Consider the following 20,521-nt stretch of genomic DNA (forward strand, 5'->3'; position numbering starts at 1 on the left):
TAACTGCTCCAACAGGTATACTGATGGGAAGGACGGAGACTACACCCACCTGCTCAGCAAGGTCAGGAGAAAGCTGCAGCTCTGCTTTGCCATAAGATAAGGAACACAACACAGGAAGGTGCTTTGTGTCCACACTACTCCCTGCAAGAACACTAGGCCTTTGCAATGACCTTGCTCTACATTAGTGTCTCTACCATCCCTTAATAAAACCACTGCAGTAAACTTCTTTTAGAGGGTTTCCAGTATTTGGTTTAGGTAATTCATACGAACACTAAGAATGACTTAAGTTGCAACAGCAAATACTAATGACTAATAATGAAAGATAGGAACTTTTTTCAGAAATACTACAGGATTTCTGCTTCACAATTTTAACCACTTCCTATCAGTTGAAGGTTGGAAGGATGTTTTGGTGTCATCAAGTGATTACACCATAAGGTTATCTGCAATTTCTTCAAAGGTAGAAGTATCAGAGACTGTCAGAAAGATGACAATGTACTAGAAGACCCTGACAAAGGGTTTTCCACCATTTCTCTCCTTGAAGGAAAGGAATAAAGAGGGGCAAAATGAGAATGATACAACGTTAGTTCAAACAAACTAGTATGTCTTAACTTGAAGAGACAGCAGCACACTTCTGCTCACAAATTTTAGTCACAATTTCTTGCTTTCTCAAGTGTATCTTATACTTCAGCAGGTATCAGTAATTAAAAAAAAAATATATGTAATGGTATAGTTCTACAGTTAAATTAAGCCAATCTAAGACTGTATTGTCACCAAATAGGATGGGCCCATATTAAACATAGTTGTGCCAGAAAGTACCTATACTAGCAAGCACGTCCAACTCCGGGCAAAGTTTTTTGGAATAGCTAAGGCAATGTAAAAGCTCCCTGCTGCCTCAGGGGAGGTCTCACTCCCCACCGCCTTCCTCTAGCTGTGCTTCTGGCAGTGAAGTTTCCTCTTCCTCCTCCCCATAAGCGTTAGTAGGTTTCACAGCCCTTGCAACGCTGACTCAGCTCACTAACCTAGCAGAAAACCATCCAGTCTCTTCTGCCAGGGCAGCTAGCTCATTGAAGGATCCAATAATACAAGTCACGGTCACCAGAAAAACCCGCGGCAGAAGCAGCCAAGCTGGCAGCAGAGACAGGAGCAAAGGAGGGAAGAACAAGAACTCCGACTTCTGCCAGGGGTAAGCCATTCAAACCTTCTTCTCCAACTTCCTCCACATCCCAGAACCACACGATTGCTAAAGCTGACGCAAAGAGGAGGCATGAACACACAGCCAGAGACCAGAGGAAGAGCAGGACGACTTCCCTCCGCAGCCAGAGCTCACCCAGCCTGTGCCAACCACAGAGCCACAGGCGCTCCAAACACAGGCTCAGCACAGGACAGGAGGGGCACAGCAGTGACACATCACATCAAGTCACAGAGCTGTTTGCCTCTCCATCAGCTAGCAGGGTGATACCAGGCACGGAAAGTGGGCCTATGTGCACAGACCAGCCACGCATCCAACAGCGAGGCAGCATTATGTCGAGTAGATACAATGGTGCAAAGTATATATTTAGAACGGATAAAAGCATCGGGAAAGATGAAGGGGAAAGCGGCCCGACATAAGCAGAAGTAAGCCTACAGCAGTGACAGACAAGCGGTCACTCGAGTGGGGAAAAACAAAAAAGTACATGCCTTGGTCTGACAACAGGAAGTAAGAGCTTGTACACCGAGCCTGGTTAGCACTGGCACCCCAACAGCGGGCAGACCGAGCATGGACGCATGCAGCAGACGCAGGCGGGAGACACGGGGAGCTGAAGCGTTAAGCGCAGCTCTGAAGAATCGGAGATGGACCACCGGGGAGTTCCCGCTCCTGAGCCTGGGCAGGCATTGCTTCGGCTGCTGAGCGTTTCCCTTCGCGCCCCCGCATCTGCCCAAGGGCGGGCAACCCCCGCAGCGTTCGCTGCAGACTGGGCCGCCTCCACACGAGCCCCAGGCCCCGCGCGTTGCCCACCCGGCCGCGCACCACGCGGGCTGGCCCCTTTCCTCGCACCTCCCGCCTCCTCCTCCTCCCCAGAGCCCCCCCCAGCCCAGCCCCTCGGCCCACAGAGCCCCACGACAGCCCCTTCCTCGCATGGGGCCCCGACCTCCCTACGCAGCCCCTCACGGCCACCCGCTCCGCACACGCTGCCCTGCCACCCCGCGTCCCCCGGTCCCTGCCCCTCGCCTGTCCCGCGCAACCACCTCCCCACAACAGCCCCGGCCCCGGCCTCCGCTCTCCTCAGAGCCGGCTGCCCACAGCTCGCCGCCACCTACCACCCTCCGGGGCCCTCGCAGCCCGGCCCGCACCAGCAGCCCCTTCCCCACCCGGCTGCGCGGCCTGTCACCCCGCAGACACCCGGCCCCGCTTCCTGCCCCCCTGCGCGGCCCCCAGCACCCTGCCGCTCCACCGCGGCCTGTCCCCCCGCACGACCCCGGCCCGGCCCCTTCCCGGCGGCACCTGAAGCGCGGCGAGTCCTTCAGGCACTCCTCGAAGTCCACGGTCACCTTCATCCTCCCCTGCCGCGGGGCGCGCCGCTGCCTCCACTGCTGCCGCTGCTGCTGCTGCTGGTGGCGGGGCGAGCCCGAGGGGAGGCGAGCCGAGGCCGGAGGCCGGCCGCCGGGCGGGGCTAGGCGGGGGCGGCTCTCATGGAGCGGCGGCGGGGCGACTGCTGCGGGGACGCCGCGACGAGCAACGCCTCTGCCCGCCTCCCGCTCCCAATCGCGACTGACGGCCCGGCCAGCCAATAGGCGGCAGCCAGCAGCAGAAACAGCCAATAAGATGCCAGCGTAGGCGGGGCTTCCCCTAAATCGGCGTAGGGCGGGGAAAGGGCAGCCAGTCCATCCACGGCGCCGGCTGAGGGTGCGGCGGCAGGAGCAGGGGAGCGCTCTGACCAATCACAAGGCGAGGAGGGAGGGCATAACAATAAGTGAGCCACTCAGAGGAGGCAGCCAACCGCCGGGCGCCGTAGGGATTACTTCCTCATCGAGCGTCCCAAAGAGTGACAGCCTGGCAAGCCAACGGGAAAACCGCCTTTGGCTTCCCACCAATTGGCAAGCTCCATTGCCACGGCTACCCGGAAGACCAATCCCAGCGCTCATAAACGCTGAGGGGGCCGCTCCAGCGCTGCGATTGGCTGGTCCGCCCGTCGCTCGCGGCGGATGACGCTGCCGGGGGTGGGGCGCGGCGAGCGGGCTCCGGAGCGGCCGGGCGGGCGCTGCCGGGCGGGTGCTTCCCGGCCGGTCCCCGGTGGATCCCCGGGAACTCTCCGGTTTTTCTTAATTACAGCCCTCGTGAGGGGCTAAGACCCGCGCGGGAAGGCCCGGCCCGGCGCCCACCGGAGCAGAAAGCGCGGCGGTGGCTGCGGCGGGGCCACAGGCGCTCCCGCTGCCCCGGGCAGCCGACGGCGCCGGCTGAGGGTGCGGCGGCAGCCGCCGAGGCCCCGCGGAGGAGTTCCAGCTCCGGGCGCTCTCCGCTCAGAGAGAGGCTCAGAGCTCCCCCGGGCGGAGAAGGGCGGCCGTGCCGGGGAGCCTCCGCCCGAGGAGGCCTTTGGCAGGCGCTTCAGGCGGCAGAAGGGCTGTGTCAGAGCGAGAGGGACCGTGCCGGTCCTCTCCCGCTTTGCAGCGAAGCGCTGCCGAACGCTGTCGGTTTCTGATGCCTTAGGAGGGCTTTGAGAAGCGTGGCGCTGCTCGGCGTTCCCAGGTGCGGCCGTGGCAGGGGCAAAGGCGCGGCAGCCGCCCCGGCTCCCCCTCACGGGCAGTGACAGGGCAGCACAAGTTACCGCTCTCTTCAAGTTAAACCTGGCGAAGAGGAAGCAATGTCACCCCAAGTCGCAGGGACGCCGTGCAGGGAGGATGACGTCAGCTGATGACGTCCACTCTCGGCTCCTCCAGGAGTCTGAGGAGCCGCCGTAGCTGCTCCCAGCGAGCCTGCTCACCCCCTGCAGTCTTCAGGCCCGCGTCCCTCCAGCGCCCCGTCACCGGCACCAAGCTTCACCCCTGTTTCTTTATCCCTTTCCCTTATCCCACCCGTTCGCTCTCCCCCGACTGCCCTGTGGTCTCGCAAGGAGACGCAGTCGGCACGGGGGATGGAGGGGAACACAAGACTTCTTTCCTTCCCAAGAAGCTGAATGCCTGCTGTACCCTTACTGCCCCGCCCCGGGTTAAAGTCCCCCTCCGCAGAAGCAAGGGGAAGCTTTTTGGTTCAGTCAGTTGTGGTTTAGGGTTTTGGGGTTGTTTTTTTTTTTTTAAGACTGGTGAAATGTCAGATCCAAACTACGAGTCACGCAGATATGACGATGGTTTATTTTTGTGAGCTGTCGCTCACCAAAACTAACCAAACTACCGTTAGTTTGGTTCAGAAGTCAAGTGCATCCATCACACCCGCATAGAAAAAGCAGCAAGTTAAGAAATTTTTGTATCACTTCGCCTGCATTTATGTTGTGAAATCCACTTTTCAGTTGGAAGTGTGCAATTGAAAAGAGAGCCCAGCTCTTTTTTCTGGAATACAGTTTTACTTCCTAAGGAGCAGTTGGTGTTAGTCATTTCCCATTACTCAAGGCTAGTGAGCGATTACTCAATGCTGACCATGAAGAGACAGACCAGTCTTGCTTTAATCCGACAACACACACAGAAAATTACCTTGAAAAATGCAACCTTTTCTGTGGTGCTGCTATCTTAAATTCATGATTCGGGTTCCCACATCTACCTTCGTGTCCAGGTAGCCAAGCAACCACAAAATCTGGAAGCATGTACAAACGGGTGTCTATCAAAGTTACACTAAGGAGTACTTCCTCGTTTGCAGTGACGAGGAAATTGCAATATTGGTTTAAGTATTCATCTACAAACACACCTGCAAACTTTACAGTAGCTGCCAGTTTCTTCTAAAAAGCTCCAAGAAGGCAAACCAATACATCTACTATTAGTGCCATAATGCAGTAATGAAAACAATGGTTTTATTTACGTTGTGACACTTAACACTGGTTTAAAACAGAATAATTACATTTGTGAGGTGGTATCATCATAAACACCACAAAAAGCATGTTACAGAAACAAAGAGTTCTGGTAAGATACACAAGTTTAACACGAGAGAGCGAGCTGTGGAAAAAATACTTGCAGTTTCCATGAACTGTGTACAACTCAGTGAGAAAGAAACTTTAAGGACAGAAAAAAAAAACCTTTAAAGATGGCGTTAAGGCTCTTATTTGCAAGTGATCTTCCTATTGGAAGCATATTGAAAATATTTTCTCTAAACAGGATGCAGCTTGAGGATTTAAACCTGTGCAAGAAGCTTCACAATTATGATGCTGTGGAGCTCGATGTCCACGTTAGTAAGGGCTGCGTGTCTTTTGTTTCCTCTTTACACCACTCTCTACTGCACGAATGAGCCTTTATCATGTGCACCCCAAGATTAAGATGTGCGTGCAAGCTAAGTCCCCATCAAATGTAAAAAGAGGAAAGGCATTTCTTCTCTTGTCCCCATTCAGCAGGGACCTATGATTGATATTTCCAGAATAGAAACAAACCAGACATCCCTTTTTAAAAAAAGCTATATAGAGTATCCGTAAGTTACTGGAAAGCAAACTTGCCTATTTTAGCTTTTAAAATGCATGAAGGTGTAAGCCTGGATAAAATCAAGTAAACCAGCCTTTCAGTTAAAAGCAGTGTCAGGTACATCGGGTTGCACTCCAGGGGAGTGAGGTGAAGGAGCACGAACAGAATTTTTGCTAGCACTGAAGAGAATTAAGAGAAGAACAAAGACTTTAATAAAATCCATAACTGAAACCAGTACAAGTTCCAAAATGGCATCTAACTAAAACTTGGGGGCTTGGTGGCACGGAAAAAGGGAGATCACCCAGACAGCTCAAACTCATCTGACCGATGAAGAGACCTACTATACATTCTGAGGTTCATTTAAAAGCATCTTCATGCATTTACATATACTGTACCTCCCTCAAAGCTTCATACCCATGTCATCCAGGATTTTGGAAGCCATTACAGGAAAGGTCTTCACTGGAAGTTAGCAAAGTTTTTTTTGTTTGTTAAACAGAACGCTTTGTAGGCATTGTAGGTACAAAGTAACCCCACTGAGCACCAAAATGAAAACGAGATCTTGGATGCAGAAAGCGTGGGTGGAAGGAGTGCAGGACATTAGCTCAAACAAGAGCTGCTTCTGATGGAGTCCCCATCCCTGGAGGTATTTAAAAGATGTGTAGATGAGGTGCGTAGGGACATGGTTTAGTGGTGGACTTGGCAGTGCTAGGTTAACAGTTGGACTTGATGATCCTAAAGGTCTGTTCCAACCTTAACGATTCTATGATTCTGTGATTGCAGGTACAAAGTACCCACTTGTACTTAACCACAAAGTACAAGTGATCTGTTTTACAGCATCGCAGAAGGCCTCTGTGCTACCCATACACATTGGTCAAGTCTGGACCCATTCATGCTCCAGTCTGGAAGTAATGCACTGTTGCCGAGTGCTGCCACGCTCTCAGTAGGACTTAGCTGCCCTAGCTGGGGCAGCCCAGGCCACCGGCTGGGCAGTTGGAAACACAAGGTCGGTGCGGACATTCCAACAATCTGAACACTGCAAGCTGGTACAGAAAAGGTGCAAACTTAAGTTTTGAAACCTTATTCTTGGGAGCCAAATTTAAAGCTACAGTAAGTGACTTTAGAAGTCATAAGTATCTAAGTGCTTACTCTGTGCCCCTGTTTATTCTATAGAAGTGACCATGTTAGATACAAGAAGAAACAGCATTCTCCATATTGAAAAATTAGCATCACCACACTGAACTGAATCAAGACTTCAACTCTTTCCTGTGAAAAGTTGCTTTTAACCCTGATTCAGGCCCTTAGAAGACTAAATATCCCACAACTGACAACCCTGTTACCTCCTAAGGAGAACAGACAGTTAGGAAAGGCACACTGCAACACCCAATTAGCACAACTCACAGGTATCTTTGGCAATGCATCCATTCTACTGAATTATTCCTGTATAAATCTTTCAAAGGACAGCATCCTTTTGCCTTATTCACTCTCAGTCTCTCTGAGATGTCATGAAAGCTCACACTTGAGAATGCATATAACTGTAAAATAACTTTCATTCCTTTATTCAAACTTCACATATACAGTGGACAAAAAGACATTTTAAAATAGATCCATATAATTATATGGATTTTTGCAACATATCAAATTCAGATCAAAGTTAAGATATACACTGTATTCCATAACCAAGCTAAAGCTTAAGTGTATACTTCATTTGTGTAATAAAACCCAGGAACTACTCTGAATAATGGAACATTCACCAGTCAGATTCCACCGAGTGGGAAGTTGTTGACAGCAATTTGGAGGTTCAGAATCCCTCTTTACAGGGGCTATACAACCACACTGTAAACAAGTATTTGAATTAGGCAGTTTCCCTTCTATTCTTCCAAACAGCCTTCATTTTACGAAAAGGAGCTGCTGTAAGTTGCAATGGATACAGGAAGATTTAGACCAGTGGTTTTCAGTATGCAGGCTACCAACCCCAAATGAGTAGGAGACCATCAGCAGTTATCTTTATATAAAGAACAGCCAGAGCCTAAACTCAGCTCATCTTCACAGTCCTGATGTGGATTTGCTCACGGTTGGGTGTTTTTCCTCAGGCGCTAGTAGCACAAGCACTCTTCATGCAACTGGAAAGGACCAAAGATTTGAAACAAGAGCCAGAAGAGTGACAGTGGATGTGGTTTTAAGAGAAAAGTTGGAGGGAACTTCCATGTTCTCACAATAAGCCAAAGAGCTCCACAAAACATCCAGTCCCGATGGAAGAGATAATGACAGTTAAATGCAAAGTTCAAGTTAGCACATTTCCAGTGTAAAAACATGCCCTCCACCAGACATTAGTACTGCCCTAGTCAGAAGCTAACAACTGACTCCAAACACCACTCTTAATACAGCTCTTCTTGTAAAGACTGGGAAAGTACAGGTAATAACATACTGAAATCTAGATTAACAGGTCAACATTTTACAAAAAAAGTTGTAAGACTTAAATAATCCCTTTTTAAACTGCTTAACACATCTGATAAATAGCTTGCATGTCAATCTGATATATGCTGTACCGTTTGGCTCTTGAATCCCAAACCTTTCCGTTAGAGATACCACACCTAGAACACTGTCAAATAAATAGTGAAAAAACAAAAGATACCGTCTGTTTCGAAGCATGAAGAGTAACAGTACATTATGCAAGATAATCAGCGTTATACATAGAGGGAATGCCATTCTGGTTGAACAGATTATGAAGCAGTATTCTCCATGAAATACTAGGCACAAGAATAAATCAATTAGACAGGTTTTTCTGCCTAATGGACAAGTCTAAAATTAACATTCTTGGCAATACAACATTGTAACTGATATGCTTCTCAATATTTAAGAGCCTTAATTGCAAAAAATCATGAAGCGATGTTTATATTTGTGTCTTTGACAAGCAGTTACAGTTCTGGACAGATTTCTTCTATGCTGTGTGCTCTACTTTCCAGCTGGTCACGAGTAGCATGTGCTGCATAAGAAAGATTACAAAAAACAGATAATTCTTCACACTCGTTGAATATTTCCAAAACACACACAAAAATCCTCCTGAAATCATCTTTGCTTCTCCAAAAGTAATGTTTGCCAACCCACTTTAGCAACCTACAAGCTTTCAGTTTTAGAGTGCAGAAACTTCCAAAACAGTTATTTCACCCTGATGTTCTGAAGAAGTGGCTAACACCCTTGTGCAGCATACCGAGCACTGAATGCTCACCACCCCTGGAACTGGGAGGATTTAACCCAGGAGTTGAGAGAGAGATCAATTTGCAGAACTAACACATGAGGTTCCTGAAACACAAGCAAGCATAGTACTTTTCAGGTCAAATTTCAATTCCACATAAGACATGTTAAAACAAAACAAGCTTATAAATGAAGGAGCATAGTCTGTTGTGTTTTTCAGGAAGTCGTTAAACTGATGGTTTTGAGCCAAAGAACAGCAATAAATCAGAGAAAGCTCCTTCTCATTAGTACTTTTCATATGAAAAAGCTCACTATATATATATGAATGTGTGTGTATATATATGAATGTGTGTGTATATATATATATATATATGCACACCTGAAAATTCAGTGGCATAAAGCAAAGATCAGAGAAAACCACATCCAGATGATAATCTTCTTTAAAAAAAGGCCAGTTAGGCTTCAGCACAAGTTAGACTTGGTAACAAGTGCAGTTTAACAAGTGAAAAGCATAGCTAACAAGCAGAACCAATTTGTGTATGCTCCCAGCCTTCTCACTTCAGTCATCTCTAGGATGATGCTCACTGTGGTTAAGAAAACACCATGTATTCTGTATCTACCAAAGGCCAAAGAGCATACCCAGTCAGCTGACAGCTCAGCTCATCAGCAGTCTCTGAGCAGGGTTATCATAGCAATGAATGCTAAATGAACCATAGGGAGAGAACTGCTTGTCGATTGAACTGCTATAGATCACACCCTTGTATGTGATACTTTTGTGTAGCAGAAGACAGGTCTGCATTGAAATCATCACGCTTAAATCTACCTACATCAGGAATCTTTCCTTCAGTGATTTCAAAGAGAATTTTTAAAGGAAAAGTGTTTGTGGAGAGGAACAAAGGTCACTACTTTGCTGGCGAAGTCTATTTACGTCACTCATGGAGTCATAAATAGGGAGTAGCCAGAGAAATTCCAGAGAAGCTGAAATGCTGAAGCAAGCAATCCTAATGCAGTCTATTACAACTTGAACTTTCTTTTCAAAAGCTTGGCCGCTAGAATCCACATGCATGGGATAAGTCACAGCTACTTGAGGCAAGAAAGGAATGACCCATCCACTTAAAACACTTGGTAGCCCACAATGAAGACAGGGGCAAAAATATACAAACAGTTCTCACCATCACTGACTGGACTGGCCATCTTCATTTCAATCGGCAAGAAATCTCAGTCTGTAACCAAGAAGCGCAACTCATATTAGCAGACCTGGTGGTATCTGACAGAAGCCTTCTTAAAAACCTGTCCTAAGTCTTTAGCTCCTTCTTCAAAAGCAGTGTGTAGAGATTAGAAGAGTACTGTTAGTTTTACTCAAATACAAAACAGACAGCATTAGAGGGTAGAAAGGAGCATCGGATAAGAGAAGCACAGAACCTTTAAGGGATCTTCATGGACAAAAAAAATTCCAAGTGAGAAGAGGGTCTCAAATTGCCTGAAAAACAACCCAGGAGCCAGTGCAGCCCTAGAGTGACAGCAGACCACTAAGAAATGCCTCTTACGTCACATCTTTACCTGGAATGATCACCAGTACTACAGAAGTCATGTTATTACACTGGAATAAAAAGACTGCATGCCAGCTCTCACTTACATAGACAGACAGTCTCAGACATAATAGGTGAGCGGTAGCCACATCACCAGATGATCTCCGTAACTTCAGAGGGACTGAAGTCAAATGGAAGAAGTTATCAAAATGTAGCTACAATACAACATGCAGAAAAGGACAGACATTTCCTTTGCAGTTAAAAGCAAGCGTCAGAGCTGTTAGTCAGTTTAACAGAGTGAAGCCAAAATAAGCCATCACAAAAATCAGCTCCTGCATCACCCAGTACACTGAGTAAAGAAAACCCTCCTTTTCTACTCTATAAGAAAGCACTTTAAAATACAACAATTTGAAGTCGAAGAGCTCTTCAAAAGCTATCCAGAGGAATAATCTTTCCACGCACTTACAGTCCTAACAGGGAAATCTCAGGAACAAGAATATTAGTAGCATTTTGATCCACTTCCATGAAGGAAACAACCAAATTGAAATACTGTTTTAAATACCCAATTGCTTTATATGACCAAAAGCATGGCATGACCAAGAGCACAGACTAGCAAAAAACCCCTAGTAGGGAGTGTTAAAACCACCTATCTGAGATATGTTCTGCAGCTCCAATATCTGTTTAATTAACATTTATGAATAAGGAGATTCTTTTGTGCCCTCAGAATACAGATGAGAGAGTGATAGAGATGTCATCTCAAAAAAGTTACTTCAGTAAAACTTTGACATTACTTTAACACAGCTATGTTGCTAAACACTTATCATCTCAATGTAGGAATATCTTAAAACACGGGCAGTGGCAGAAGACAGAGAGGTTTATTAACAGTTTTGTCCATATTCCATCATCCTTTGACCAACCCTGCCACAAAGAATCACACGTGATCAGTTCGAGGGCATTCAATTCACCAGCTGCTACAAAAGTGAGACCAGTGCTTAACCTCAGAAGAGCTGATCAAGTACAGAGACCAAAAGCTATGACAGTTGATGCAGAGATTAGGAGAGAATGAAACATCAAGGTTTGTTAAGCAGAATGATACAAAACAAAAATGAAGAATTGAGAACTACATCAAGTTAATGGAAAGTATTTCTATATGCTGTGGTGTGGAGGTGAACCGGTTAGTTAATGGGTTGATAAACTGGCAAACAGTTACATTTATGTAATCTATTGGCCATGAGCAGTCTAAAATTGATAATTACCAGTTGTGGCTCTGAAGCTGGTTATGAGGCAAGGTGGAATGGACTTCAACAATAGAGATGGAAAAATGCTGCAAAGGTGTGCCTTCTTTCCACTGGAGAATGCAGCTGGGGAGCGGAGTTGCCTCTGTTTTACAGCAGAGTGCAGAGAGATGGCAGCTTCAAGCCATGAAGAAAGGTCATAATGTTGCCTATTGGAGCCCTCCTTTCCCCTGGAGAGTGAAGTTCTAGTAAATAGCCATTATAAGGCGTATGGTAAGTTACTGGATAAAGTCAGTCCATTAATGGGTCTCAGACACATACCAAATGACCCTTTCGGAGCAATTATGAAGGCATTAGTCCTCCTGTAATAAATAATGGGACTAAAATGTGCAATCCGCAGAACTTAAAAACATGGAACTTCGCAAATCACCTTTTTATTATGTGGAATTTAAACTAATTTTAGAAGAGTTCCTAGTTCACGTGGTTGTGAAAAGCAAATGTGAACCAAGTTAAACCCATGCAGCATCTTCCCAAGTCTGCAGATTGTGCTAACGTCTCATAGCTTTGCCAAGCAACAGATGAATGAGGCTTACAGACTTTATTGCCACTAGTCTCATGAGCAACAGATGTCTTTTTTCTTTCATGCCAAAAAACTTGTTCTAAGTGCCGTTACACACAGAGGTGGGTAGCGAACAGCTGTAATTATTCACCAGAAGGCCACCACAAAAATCAAAGACTTTTATTATACAGTATACCCTTTTCACCCAGAGAGAAGCTTAAAGATGAAAGAGAAGGTGTCAGCCTCTACAGTTTTATGAGCTTTCTATCAAAAGACAGCCCTGAAGCAGGTTCCAGAAACCGCTCCCAGCTAAAAGTCCCAGACTTTCTTTCAGTAGCTGCACTCAAAGCAGAGCTGAGGGTTTTATCCCATACTATAGAACTGAACATTACTGCTTAAGGACAAGTGCATACTGAAGTCCTGACAGCAGTTTTAAATTACAGTTCTTACTTAGGAAGTTAGATACACTCCTCTCACCAGGGAGGAAACATTCATGCTAGTTTCCCATTGCTGGCTACAGGATGGTTTGGGAGCAGAATGGGAACTGAACCACAACATAAGGCCAGGCTCTCCCGTGTGGCCACAGCTTTAAGTGTTCTGTACAAGACAGCTCTTCCTTTAAAAAGGATGCTGGCAACTTCGCTACCAAAAGTCAGTTATTCTGGGGAAACAGTACAAAGCAGAGGTGTTTGCTTTTCTGCTATGTCACCACAAGCAAAAGCCCACACGCTTAATTAGCAATACTGATGGCTTTGGTACCATGCTACAAATCTACCTCTCAAGACAGCATGCAGTATTGCATATTGAGCGTTACATACGTACTGTACCCTTTCTATTCATTCTCATACTTGAGTGTATTAATTTCCCAACAGCTGAAAGGACCACCAGTACTTAAACATGCTTTTTGAGTAATCAGTAGCTCACCATGTTCAGTAGCTTCTGTATTCATTGTTTCTACATCTGCAGCATCATGCATCTCTTCATCATCATCCTCGTCTTCACCATGTAGTTCTTTTGCAATGAGCTGTCTTGCCAGTTTGATGTTTCGTCCTTCATTGTAGTGCATTTTTCTCTTCATTTCAAACTGTTTCTTTTTCTCTGTGGACAAACAAATGCAAATACTCATTTCTTCCCTTTTTTTAAAAAAAAATCAACTTATTTCCTCTTCAGAGAGGAACTAGTTGCTTCCTAGGTCAAATTTATTCCTACCTTGAAAGTCCATTGATTATATGGTCAAGCAATCACTGAATTAAAATTATTTTCTTCAAGCAATCGAGTGTTCTTTTAAATGAGCCTGACTTACAAAAAGGCTAGTAAGTAATGGACTGGAATGGCTGAAGAACTTTTAAAAGAACCTGTCTGCAAGTAAGAGCAAGTCTGAACCAAAAGAAGCATCTAGTAACAGCATACGAAATTCCAAAGTTTCGCAAGCCTTGTTTCTAAGTAAACTTAAGGACAAATTGAGATGTACTGGTGGGATAGAAGACGAACTTTTGCAGATGTTTGACTTGACTCCTGGCTAGCTACCAAAGGCCAGTTATGAGAGATATATTTACCACATGTAGAAGAAAATATTTTCCACTTTCCCCACAGCCTGAAGCCTAACTTTGCTCCATATATTGAACATTAGCAGGTCTAGCAGTAACGCATTATAATTAAATTAAACTTTGCTTATTGGCAGCCCCAACACTGTTTTTTTCTTCCTCTAGAATAGTAAGGTTACACGCTCAAAGTTGGGGCCAGGAAAGATGAGACGCAACAGCTAGATAACACAAGCCTGAAACCTTAGAAGTATCATTGTTTGACTGCTTCCTCAAAATGTTCTAGCCCAAGCTAACACAAAACAACATCTCTGTTGAAGATGCATGAGGCAATTTGCTTAGGAATAAATTGTAGATTTCCTGCTGGATCCATCTACCAGTTGCTTTGAAAACAACAGAAATATCATCTGTATGCCTGCAAGCAATTAGTAGCATCTTAATTGCAGCGGTACTCATTGAATTGTTAACTCTACCTGAAATATGTTCAGATTAAGAAGTACTCCCTCACTCCAAACCCAGAAGAGTATCTTACTTGAGAAGTCTAGGTTTAAGAGGAATTCCCACACCTTAAGCTTGTATACAAGGGGGGAACCAGTAACAGCGAATTCCTGTTTATATGTAGATCCCAAACCAAACAGTCCCGATTACAAACAAACAGCATATTTGTTCAATCTTTTACTCACCCTTCGAAGAGTATTTATCTCCATTTTCAAATGATAACATTTTTCTGTTGGACAGTACTTCTTCTTCCCAACTATTTCTTACTGAAAATCTGAAACTATTTGCAGGAAAAAAAAACAAAACAAAGAAAACAACTTATGCCTACCTCGTTCTTCAGGTGTTAATTCTTCATCCTCTTCCTCCTCCTCACTGCTTTCTTCTTGCTTTGCTATAATCTTGGGTCCTTTACCTTCAGCTGCAGCTGCCAGTCTACATAAAACATGCAATACAAAATGCTGAAGCAGCAAGTTTTTGCTACTTGAAATACATGACATTTGAGAACACTCATACAAACTGCTTTTTTCATTATTTTTGCCATATTTATGTGTACTAACAACTTGCAAGAGGTTTGAAGTACCAATGGCACTACCAAACACCGAAAAGTACTTAATTTGACAATAGCAGAAGTTTGACTGCTAGAGAAACCAGCAACACCTTTCCATAAAGAAAAACTACTCCAGGAAAGAGAAAATTATCTTAACATTTAGTCAATTTTCCATGACAATACTTACTTTTTACTCAACACATCTGCTTTTAAGGGCTCATTAGATTCTGAATCACTCACTGCATCCTCATCATCTTCTCCTACCATGCTTGGAAGGCAAACAAAGAAGGTAGCCTTTATCAATAATTTGCTGCTTAAAATTTGCTTGATAAAACAGTCAAAACCTTACAAAATTCAATTAAAAGACACCTTTAATACTTTAAAAACTTTCCAACTCTAATTTAAACATTGATATGAATGACAACTGTATATTCTAGTACACAGATGCTAACTGAAAAACAATAAAATCAATGCAAGTCAGACTTATTTATTCCATTCAAAGCCTAAAGCCTGTTAAGACATAGGCCTTCTAAAAATTCACTTTGTCCTTTTTCACAGTTCTCCTCGATAGCTATAAGCATTTATTTAGAAGCTTTGTAAATCTGAATAGGTTGCATATATCCAGTAGGCCTGCACAGTCTGTCAGGCAATCAGCTGTAGTAAATACTACAACATCTACAAAGTCAATTTTGCTGTAAAACTACTATGTCACCTAGCATCATTTTGGACAGCAGTTTAGCAAGCCTACCTGTGATAAGGAGTACTTGGCTCATCTATTTTCATCAAGCCATAATCTTTGCCTGCTGGGTGGTACGTAGCTATGATGTTCATTTCATCCCATTTCTGGGATTTTTTACTGAAATAAGAAAACAAGGTTAAATTTTCTTATTTTCTAAAAACAATTAGTTCTGTTTGGCCACAGAAAAAGAACGTTTAGAACTTCTTTTGACCTCTACTACATACTATGCACAAAGAACATTGTTATGACACACAGGCATGTTCAAAGTACAGCTACTAAACACTGTTCTATACATACTTTAGTTAAGTCATGACAAATTATCAATGCAACTTAACTTCCCTAGCAATTCACAATAGCTAAATAAACTCAATTATCTATAAATGTATTCTTATTCATATACATACATATATTTTCTCAAGAGACTACCAGTCTTGTTCAATCACTGTCCCATTAACTGTTTGCTCTTGTTACAAGTTACTGTAAAATCATTCTTCCTCTTATTGCAACCCACAACACTTCAACAAAACCAAATAACTTCCACCTCACCTCTGCTCAGTGAGCTGCTGTGATTATTAGCGAAACTGTTGCATAAACAATACCAACCAACAAATAACTTCCCGCAGTAAAATAAATAGCACTGAACAAGCCGGTTATTAATACTGCTTTTGTCATCCTAAAGTGAATCACAAAACAGAACTGATTCACTGCTGTAATTAAGCCAAGGGAGCTTCACATTTTACACAGACAGACAGCAGTGATATTACATTATTTAGCATTTCCTCAGTTAATCAGAGAATGTACCACTTTATCTGTATTTGCAGAAACAGAAGTCCACCCAGGACTATATAAGCTATAAGGAAAGCAATAGCCTTGTGGCCAGACGAAGAGTCACCCTTCCACTGATCTAAAAGCCACAGAAACGTTTAATCAACAGAACCTACCAGGTTCCACATTTTCTCCAAAAAGGTTATTGCAAGCTTCATACAAGGTGGTCTTTCCCTTAGACTAAACCAAGAAATTTAGCTTTAGAATCGTAAAATAATTCCACTATTTAATATTACCTTATGCATTAGCATACTCCTGAAGTGCTGCCAATTATTATTTAAGGAAGCAAATGTTACAGGGCTTTGTTGGTTTTTGTTTTGTTTTGGGGGGGAGTAGTTGGCTAGAAGACTTTAACTTACCTACTCTTACTTAAACACAGACTGTTCCAGTAACAAATTACCCGATTTGAAAAATATATTCAGCCTCAATAATACAACTGCTCTTGAGCAGAATGCTAACTGTAAAACAAAACTGATAAAGAAAAATTCCAAGCACAAGCTAAATTTTACATTTATGAAGAGCACCGCATAATACAATGGCTAAAAACTAAAGGCATAAAAAAAACAGACGCAGCAGTTAATGCTGAATCCTACATGGCACGGACCTACACACCAGAAATGAATACAAATCAAGTGAGCTTAATCCCCTTAGCATATAGTAACCAATGCCAAACACTCATGTTTGAGGTTCCAGATCTATTTAATCATTTTGTTCTAACTGCAACACAAGAATTGCTACCTAAGCGGACAACACGTGAGCCAGATTGCCTGCTCTGGCAGGGTGGGGAGTCATGAGCTTCATGATGACAAAGCAAGAGCTTTAGTCTAGGAATGCCAGTTATTCCGACCTATCTATTTAGGAGTCGAAAAATCACCAGTTAAACATCAGCTAAACACCTGCTTAAAGTTCATCTATGACTAACATAAGATGATCATACGGTTACATAGCAAGCACATGAGAATTTTTACTAGCCATAGCAGCCCAACAGTGGTACGCAGCCCCTACAAAGAGACAGAGCTTAGCTGAAGAGAAAATATGACAGATGGGAGAAACTCCCATCACACGGACACATTTGTGTTCACCGCACTTGCCCAGAGCACATCAACGTTTATTGCCTGGGCTCACAACTCAATACCTAAGAATAATATTGGCAACCTTAGCAGAATCTCTTTGGCATACACTGCTGTCGAAATCAGACAGCCTACAGCTAGCAATTCAGTAACTTACAAATAGAAGACTGAGGAAGATTTTAGTGGTTTAGTTTTTCACACTCATTTCTTTAAACTTAGATTCCAACATTAAACGCCTTGGCTATGGAACACCTCCCAAAGCACAATTTAAAATTTAGCTACAAAAAACTATCATTAGTGGCAAAGAGACAAATGTGTCATTTTACCCCTCCACATAAAAAGCCATCACAGGAGGGTGACTAAGTGCTCTAAAAACACACGCCTCCCTTGATTGTCTCCAGTTTAGCATGCTTAGGCATGCCTGAGCAGTAGGACCATCACGGGAAAATGTTTTCTGACACCCCTTCGGATACAGAAACATGAAATGTAATCTTCCTTAGGAAAATCAGATTTGGAAAAATCTCAGAAGTGCTCATTTGTATTCTCTCACATCTTTAAATATATATAATCATTTATTTTGAGACCACACCGTGACAGGCGAGAAGGTTCTGCGGCAATATTACTGAAAAGAACACCTCTCACCCCTCACTTGTTCCTACCATCGCAGACTCGACTCTTCCCTGTTCCAACACAGCTGTTTACACACACACACACACACACACTCACACTCTCTCTCTCTCTCTCTCATTTACTTACTTACTTTGAAAAATGCCAGATCAGATCCTTCACAAGCTCTTACAGGAGCCTTAAGACAAAAAAATACCGTATACCAGGAATGCCAAGAACGTATCTACCATTAAACCATGATCTCAGCTCTTAGGATGCAGCACCAGTGGTGTCCCAATTTCACAAGATTCCCTCTTGCATCATGTTTTCATTAAGGAAGTTTTCCAAAGAATTTTATCATTACTAACAACAGTGCAAGGTCAATAATGATGCAAATACAGGAGAGCTCTACTGAACATGGTGCTTTAAAAGATGACAGTTGACACAACGAGCTCTTTCATCTGCAGCTATTTTTAAAGGTTATTCAGATCTGAATTTCAATATTAGAAATAAGCAGAGAGGCTGCTGATAGAGGTGCACGAAGAAAACTGATACCTTAATTTCTAAACTAATTTTTAATCTTCAATGAAAATCATGCTGTACTGCTTACCATTCTGTTAAGTACAAAATTATTTTTCTGAAGTCAGAAATAACACTTATTTAAATGAACTGTTGACAACCAAAAATAATACCTGCACACGGACCAGCTTTAAATACCATATACTGATCTTTCCAGGAAATCTTCCAATGCAGCCTGCCAGGTTTAGCCAAGATCCTTTATCTTGCAAGGCAATTTCAGAATTAATCTAATTGACCTTATTGATTCACACTGGTACACAGGAATAGAAGCTGGACTCCTGCCCACTTAACTGCTTTGCAAGAAATTACTGTGTACTATAAGCAATACACCATACAGTCAGGTCATCAGTTTGTACTCTAATTTCTAATTGTTCTTCAAGATGGCACAAAAGAGACTACAGAAAATGAAATAAAGCCTACCAACAGCCAGTTTTACTTTATGTCTGGTGTGGTAGTAAACACCTTGTGCTACATCATATTAAAATTAAAAGCCAGGAAAAAAAATTGCAACATTTGTGTAGCATATGTGTTACATTCACATCCTTCAAAAACACCGTCTCATTCCTTCAGTTGCAATAAATTCTCCCTGGAAAGCAGGAGCAGCTAACACAGGCAACACAGCAAACTAAAACCTTTTTGTTCTTACCTTGCTGACTTTAGACCATATTCGTGGCTTAACTAGGCAAAGCGGAAAGGAATACTACCATAATTAAAAAAAAAATAATTGCACGTCCGTTTTATTTTATCATTATTTCTCTCCTTGCAAGAGCGAGATCCCAAATGAAGAAAACTGTCAAAAGCAATTTTAGAAACATAGAGTTCAGGTCAAATCCTGGTCATCACAAGGTGACGGAGTCTCAGAGCAACGTTAGGCAGCGCATACTGGGTGCTAACATCAGGAAAGTGCAAGAATTCTTACTGGTCAAGGGCAGCTGCTGGCTGGCTGAAGACCACTTCTTGCATATTTGGACTAACTCCGCATGTTACCGTTAGAGCAAGATTTTCTTGTCATTCAAAATACAAACCACACGGCCAATGCATATTCTCAAGCGTGAGATCTTTATAGATGAATCTTGCGCAACCAAGAATACAACTTGCTTGTGCTTCAGCCCAGGGAAGGTCCTCTCCCCAGGGACACGCTTCTGGTTACAGAGAAACACGCGCCCTTTGAGAAGGCCGAGAATGAATCTCCCATGGCAAAGCGTATTTCCCAAACTGCAAACCGTCCCCGTAGCAACTGCAAACCCTTTCTGTTTGTCTTTCTGAGCGCGCATTTAACGACAATAGTGCTTCTGCTGGCATTTCCTAAACAGCAAAGAATCGCATCAGCTCTTTCGGCTCCACACCGCTCTCCCGGCGACAGCCACCGCCGCAGCTCCCCCGCTCCCCGCACGCCGGCCGCCCTCACCTTCTCCACCCCGGGGCACAGCCCCGCCATCCCCGTCCCCACCACGGCCCCCGCTCCAGGCGGCGCTCCCGCCTCGGCGGGCTGCCTCCGCACGGCCTCCCCGCGGCCTGACCACGGCGGGCGGGGGGAACGGCGCCCCGGGCCGCCACAGCACGGGAGCACGCGGGAGCGACCCGCGGGCCGGCCTGCCCGCTCAGCGCCACCCCCAAACTCGGGGCAGCCCTGGCAGCCCCCGCTGCAGACGCCGCCTGGCAGACCCCGCCCCACGGACACCCCCGAGGGCGGCCGGATCCAGCGGGGCGGAGGGGAGGCCCGCCGCCGCCTCGCCACCACGGGGACCCGGCGCTCACCCGTGCTCGTCCTCGTCGCGGGCCGGGCTGGCCCGCCGCGCCCCGGGGCCCGCTCCCCCCGCCGATAACTTGCCGCCGCCCTTCTTCAGGATGCCCTTGATGGGCCCGCGCCCCGCCGCACCCGACGTCGAGGCGGCCGGCACCGAGGCCGCCTCCATCGCCGCGCCGCCCGCCCGCTTCCGCCCGCCGCCGCCGCCGCCCCGGCCGGCCCCGCCCCGCCGCGCGTCAGAACCGCCGGCGCGGGGAGAGGGGGCGGGCCCCGCGCCGCC

General features: G+C 44.9%; 2 protein-coding genes across 13 annotated transcripts in view; both read right to left on the reverse strand.

Moving 5' to 3' along the window:
- Positions 1–2,725, reverse strand: part of ACAP2 (ArfGAP with coiled-coil, ankyrin repeat and PH domains 2) — a 72,950-nt gene extending 70,225 nt beyond the window's left edge. For all 6 annotated transcript variants that reach the window (XM_087738921.1, XM_087738919.1, XM_009468466.2 and 3 more), the window contains exon 1: positions 2,483–2,725. In XM_087738921.1, coding sequence (XP_087595047.1) covers positions 2,483–2,535 — 53 coding nt within the window. In that variant the 5' untranslated portion in view covers positions 2,536–2,725. The remainder of the gene's footprint in view (positions 1–2,482) is intronic.
- Positions 2,726–4,954: 2,229 nt separating this feature from the next.
- On the reverse strand, positions 4,955–20,445 carry PPP1R2 (protein phosphatase 1 regulatory inhibitor subunit 2). Of its 7 annotated transcripts, XM_087740018.1 has the most exons (9): positions 20,253–20,338; positions 19,141–19,799; positions 15,424–15,531; positions 14,863–14,943; positions 14,457–14,560; positions 13,014–13,187; positions 11,552–11,707; positions 9,939–9,989; positions 4,955–8,557 (listed from the first exon to the last, which is right to left on the reverse strand). In XM_087740018.1, the coding sequence occupies exons 3-8, from the start codon at positions 15,504–15,506 to the stop codon at positions 9,985–9,987; spliced, it is 603 nt and encodes a 200-aa protein (XP_087596144.1). In that variant the 5' UTR covers positions 15,507–15,531; positions 19,141–19,799; positions 20,253–20,338; the 3' UTR covers positions 4,955–8,557; positions 9,939–9,984. The 7 variants fall into 7 exon arrangements, with proteins under 7 accessions (XP_087596144.1, XP_087596137.1, XP_087596143.1 ...); XM_087740011.1 differs by lacking the exon at positions 19,141–19,799 and having other exon boundaries at positions 20,253–20,445; XM_087740017.1 differs by lacking the exons at positions 11,552–11,707; positions 19,141–19,799 and having other exon boundaries at positions 20,253–20,445.
- Between the last annotated feature and the right edge of the window lie 76 nt (positions 20,446–20,521).

Source organism: Nipponia nippon, unplaced genomic scaffold (assembly GCF_047370975.1).
Source record: "Nipponia nippon isolate SJK-2023a ecotype South Korea unplaced genomic scaffold, ASM4737097v1 scaffold_7, whole genome shotgun sequence".
Classification (NCBI taxonomy): Eukaryota; Metazoa; Chordata; class Aves; order Pelecaniformes; family Threskiornithidae; genus Nipponia; species Nipponia nippon.

Excerpts from the sequence above, each read along its gene's own strand:
- PPP1R2 (XM_087740011.1), bottom strand. The coding sequence starts at position 20,410 with ATGGAGGCGGCCTCGGTGCCGGCCGCCTCGACGTCGGGTGCGGCGGGG. Across the intron at positions 15,532-20,252 it reads CGCGACGAGGACGAGCACGG|TAAAAAATCCCAGAAATGGG; the intron begins GTGAGCGCCGGG and ends TTCTTATTTCAG. Across the intron at positions 14,561-14,862 it reads GCAGATGTGTTGAGTAAAAA|ACTGGCAGCTGCAGCTGAAG; the intron begins GTAAGTATTGTC and ends TGTTTTATGTAG.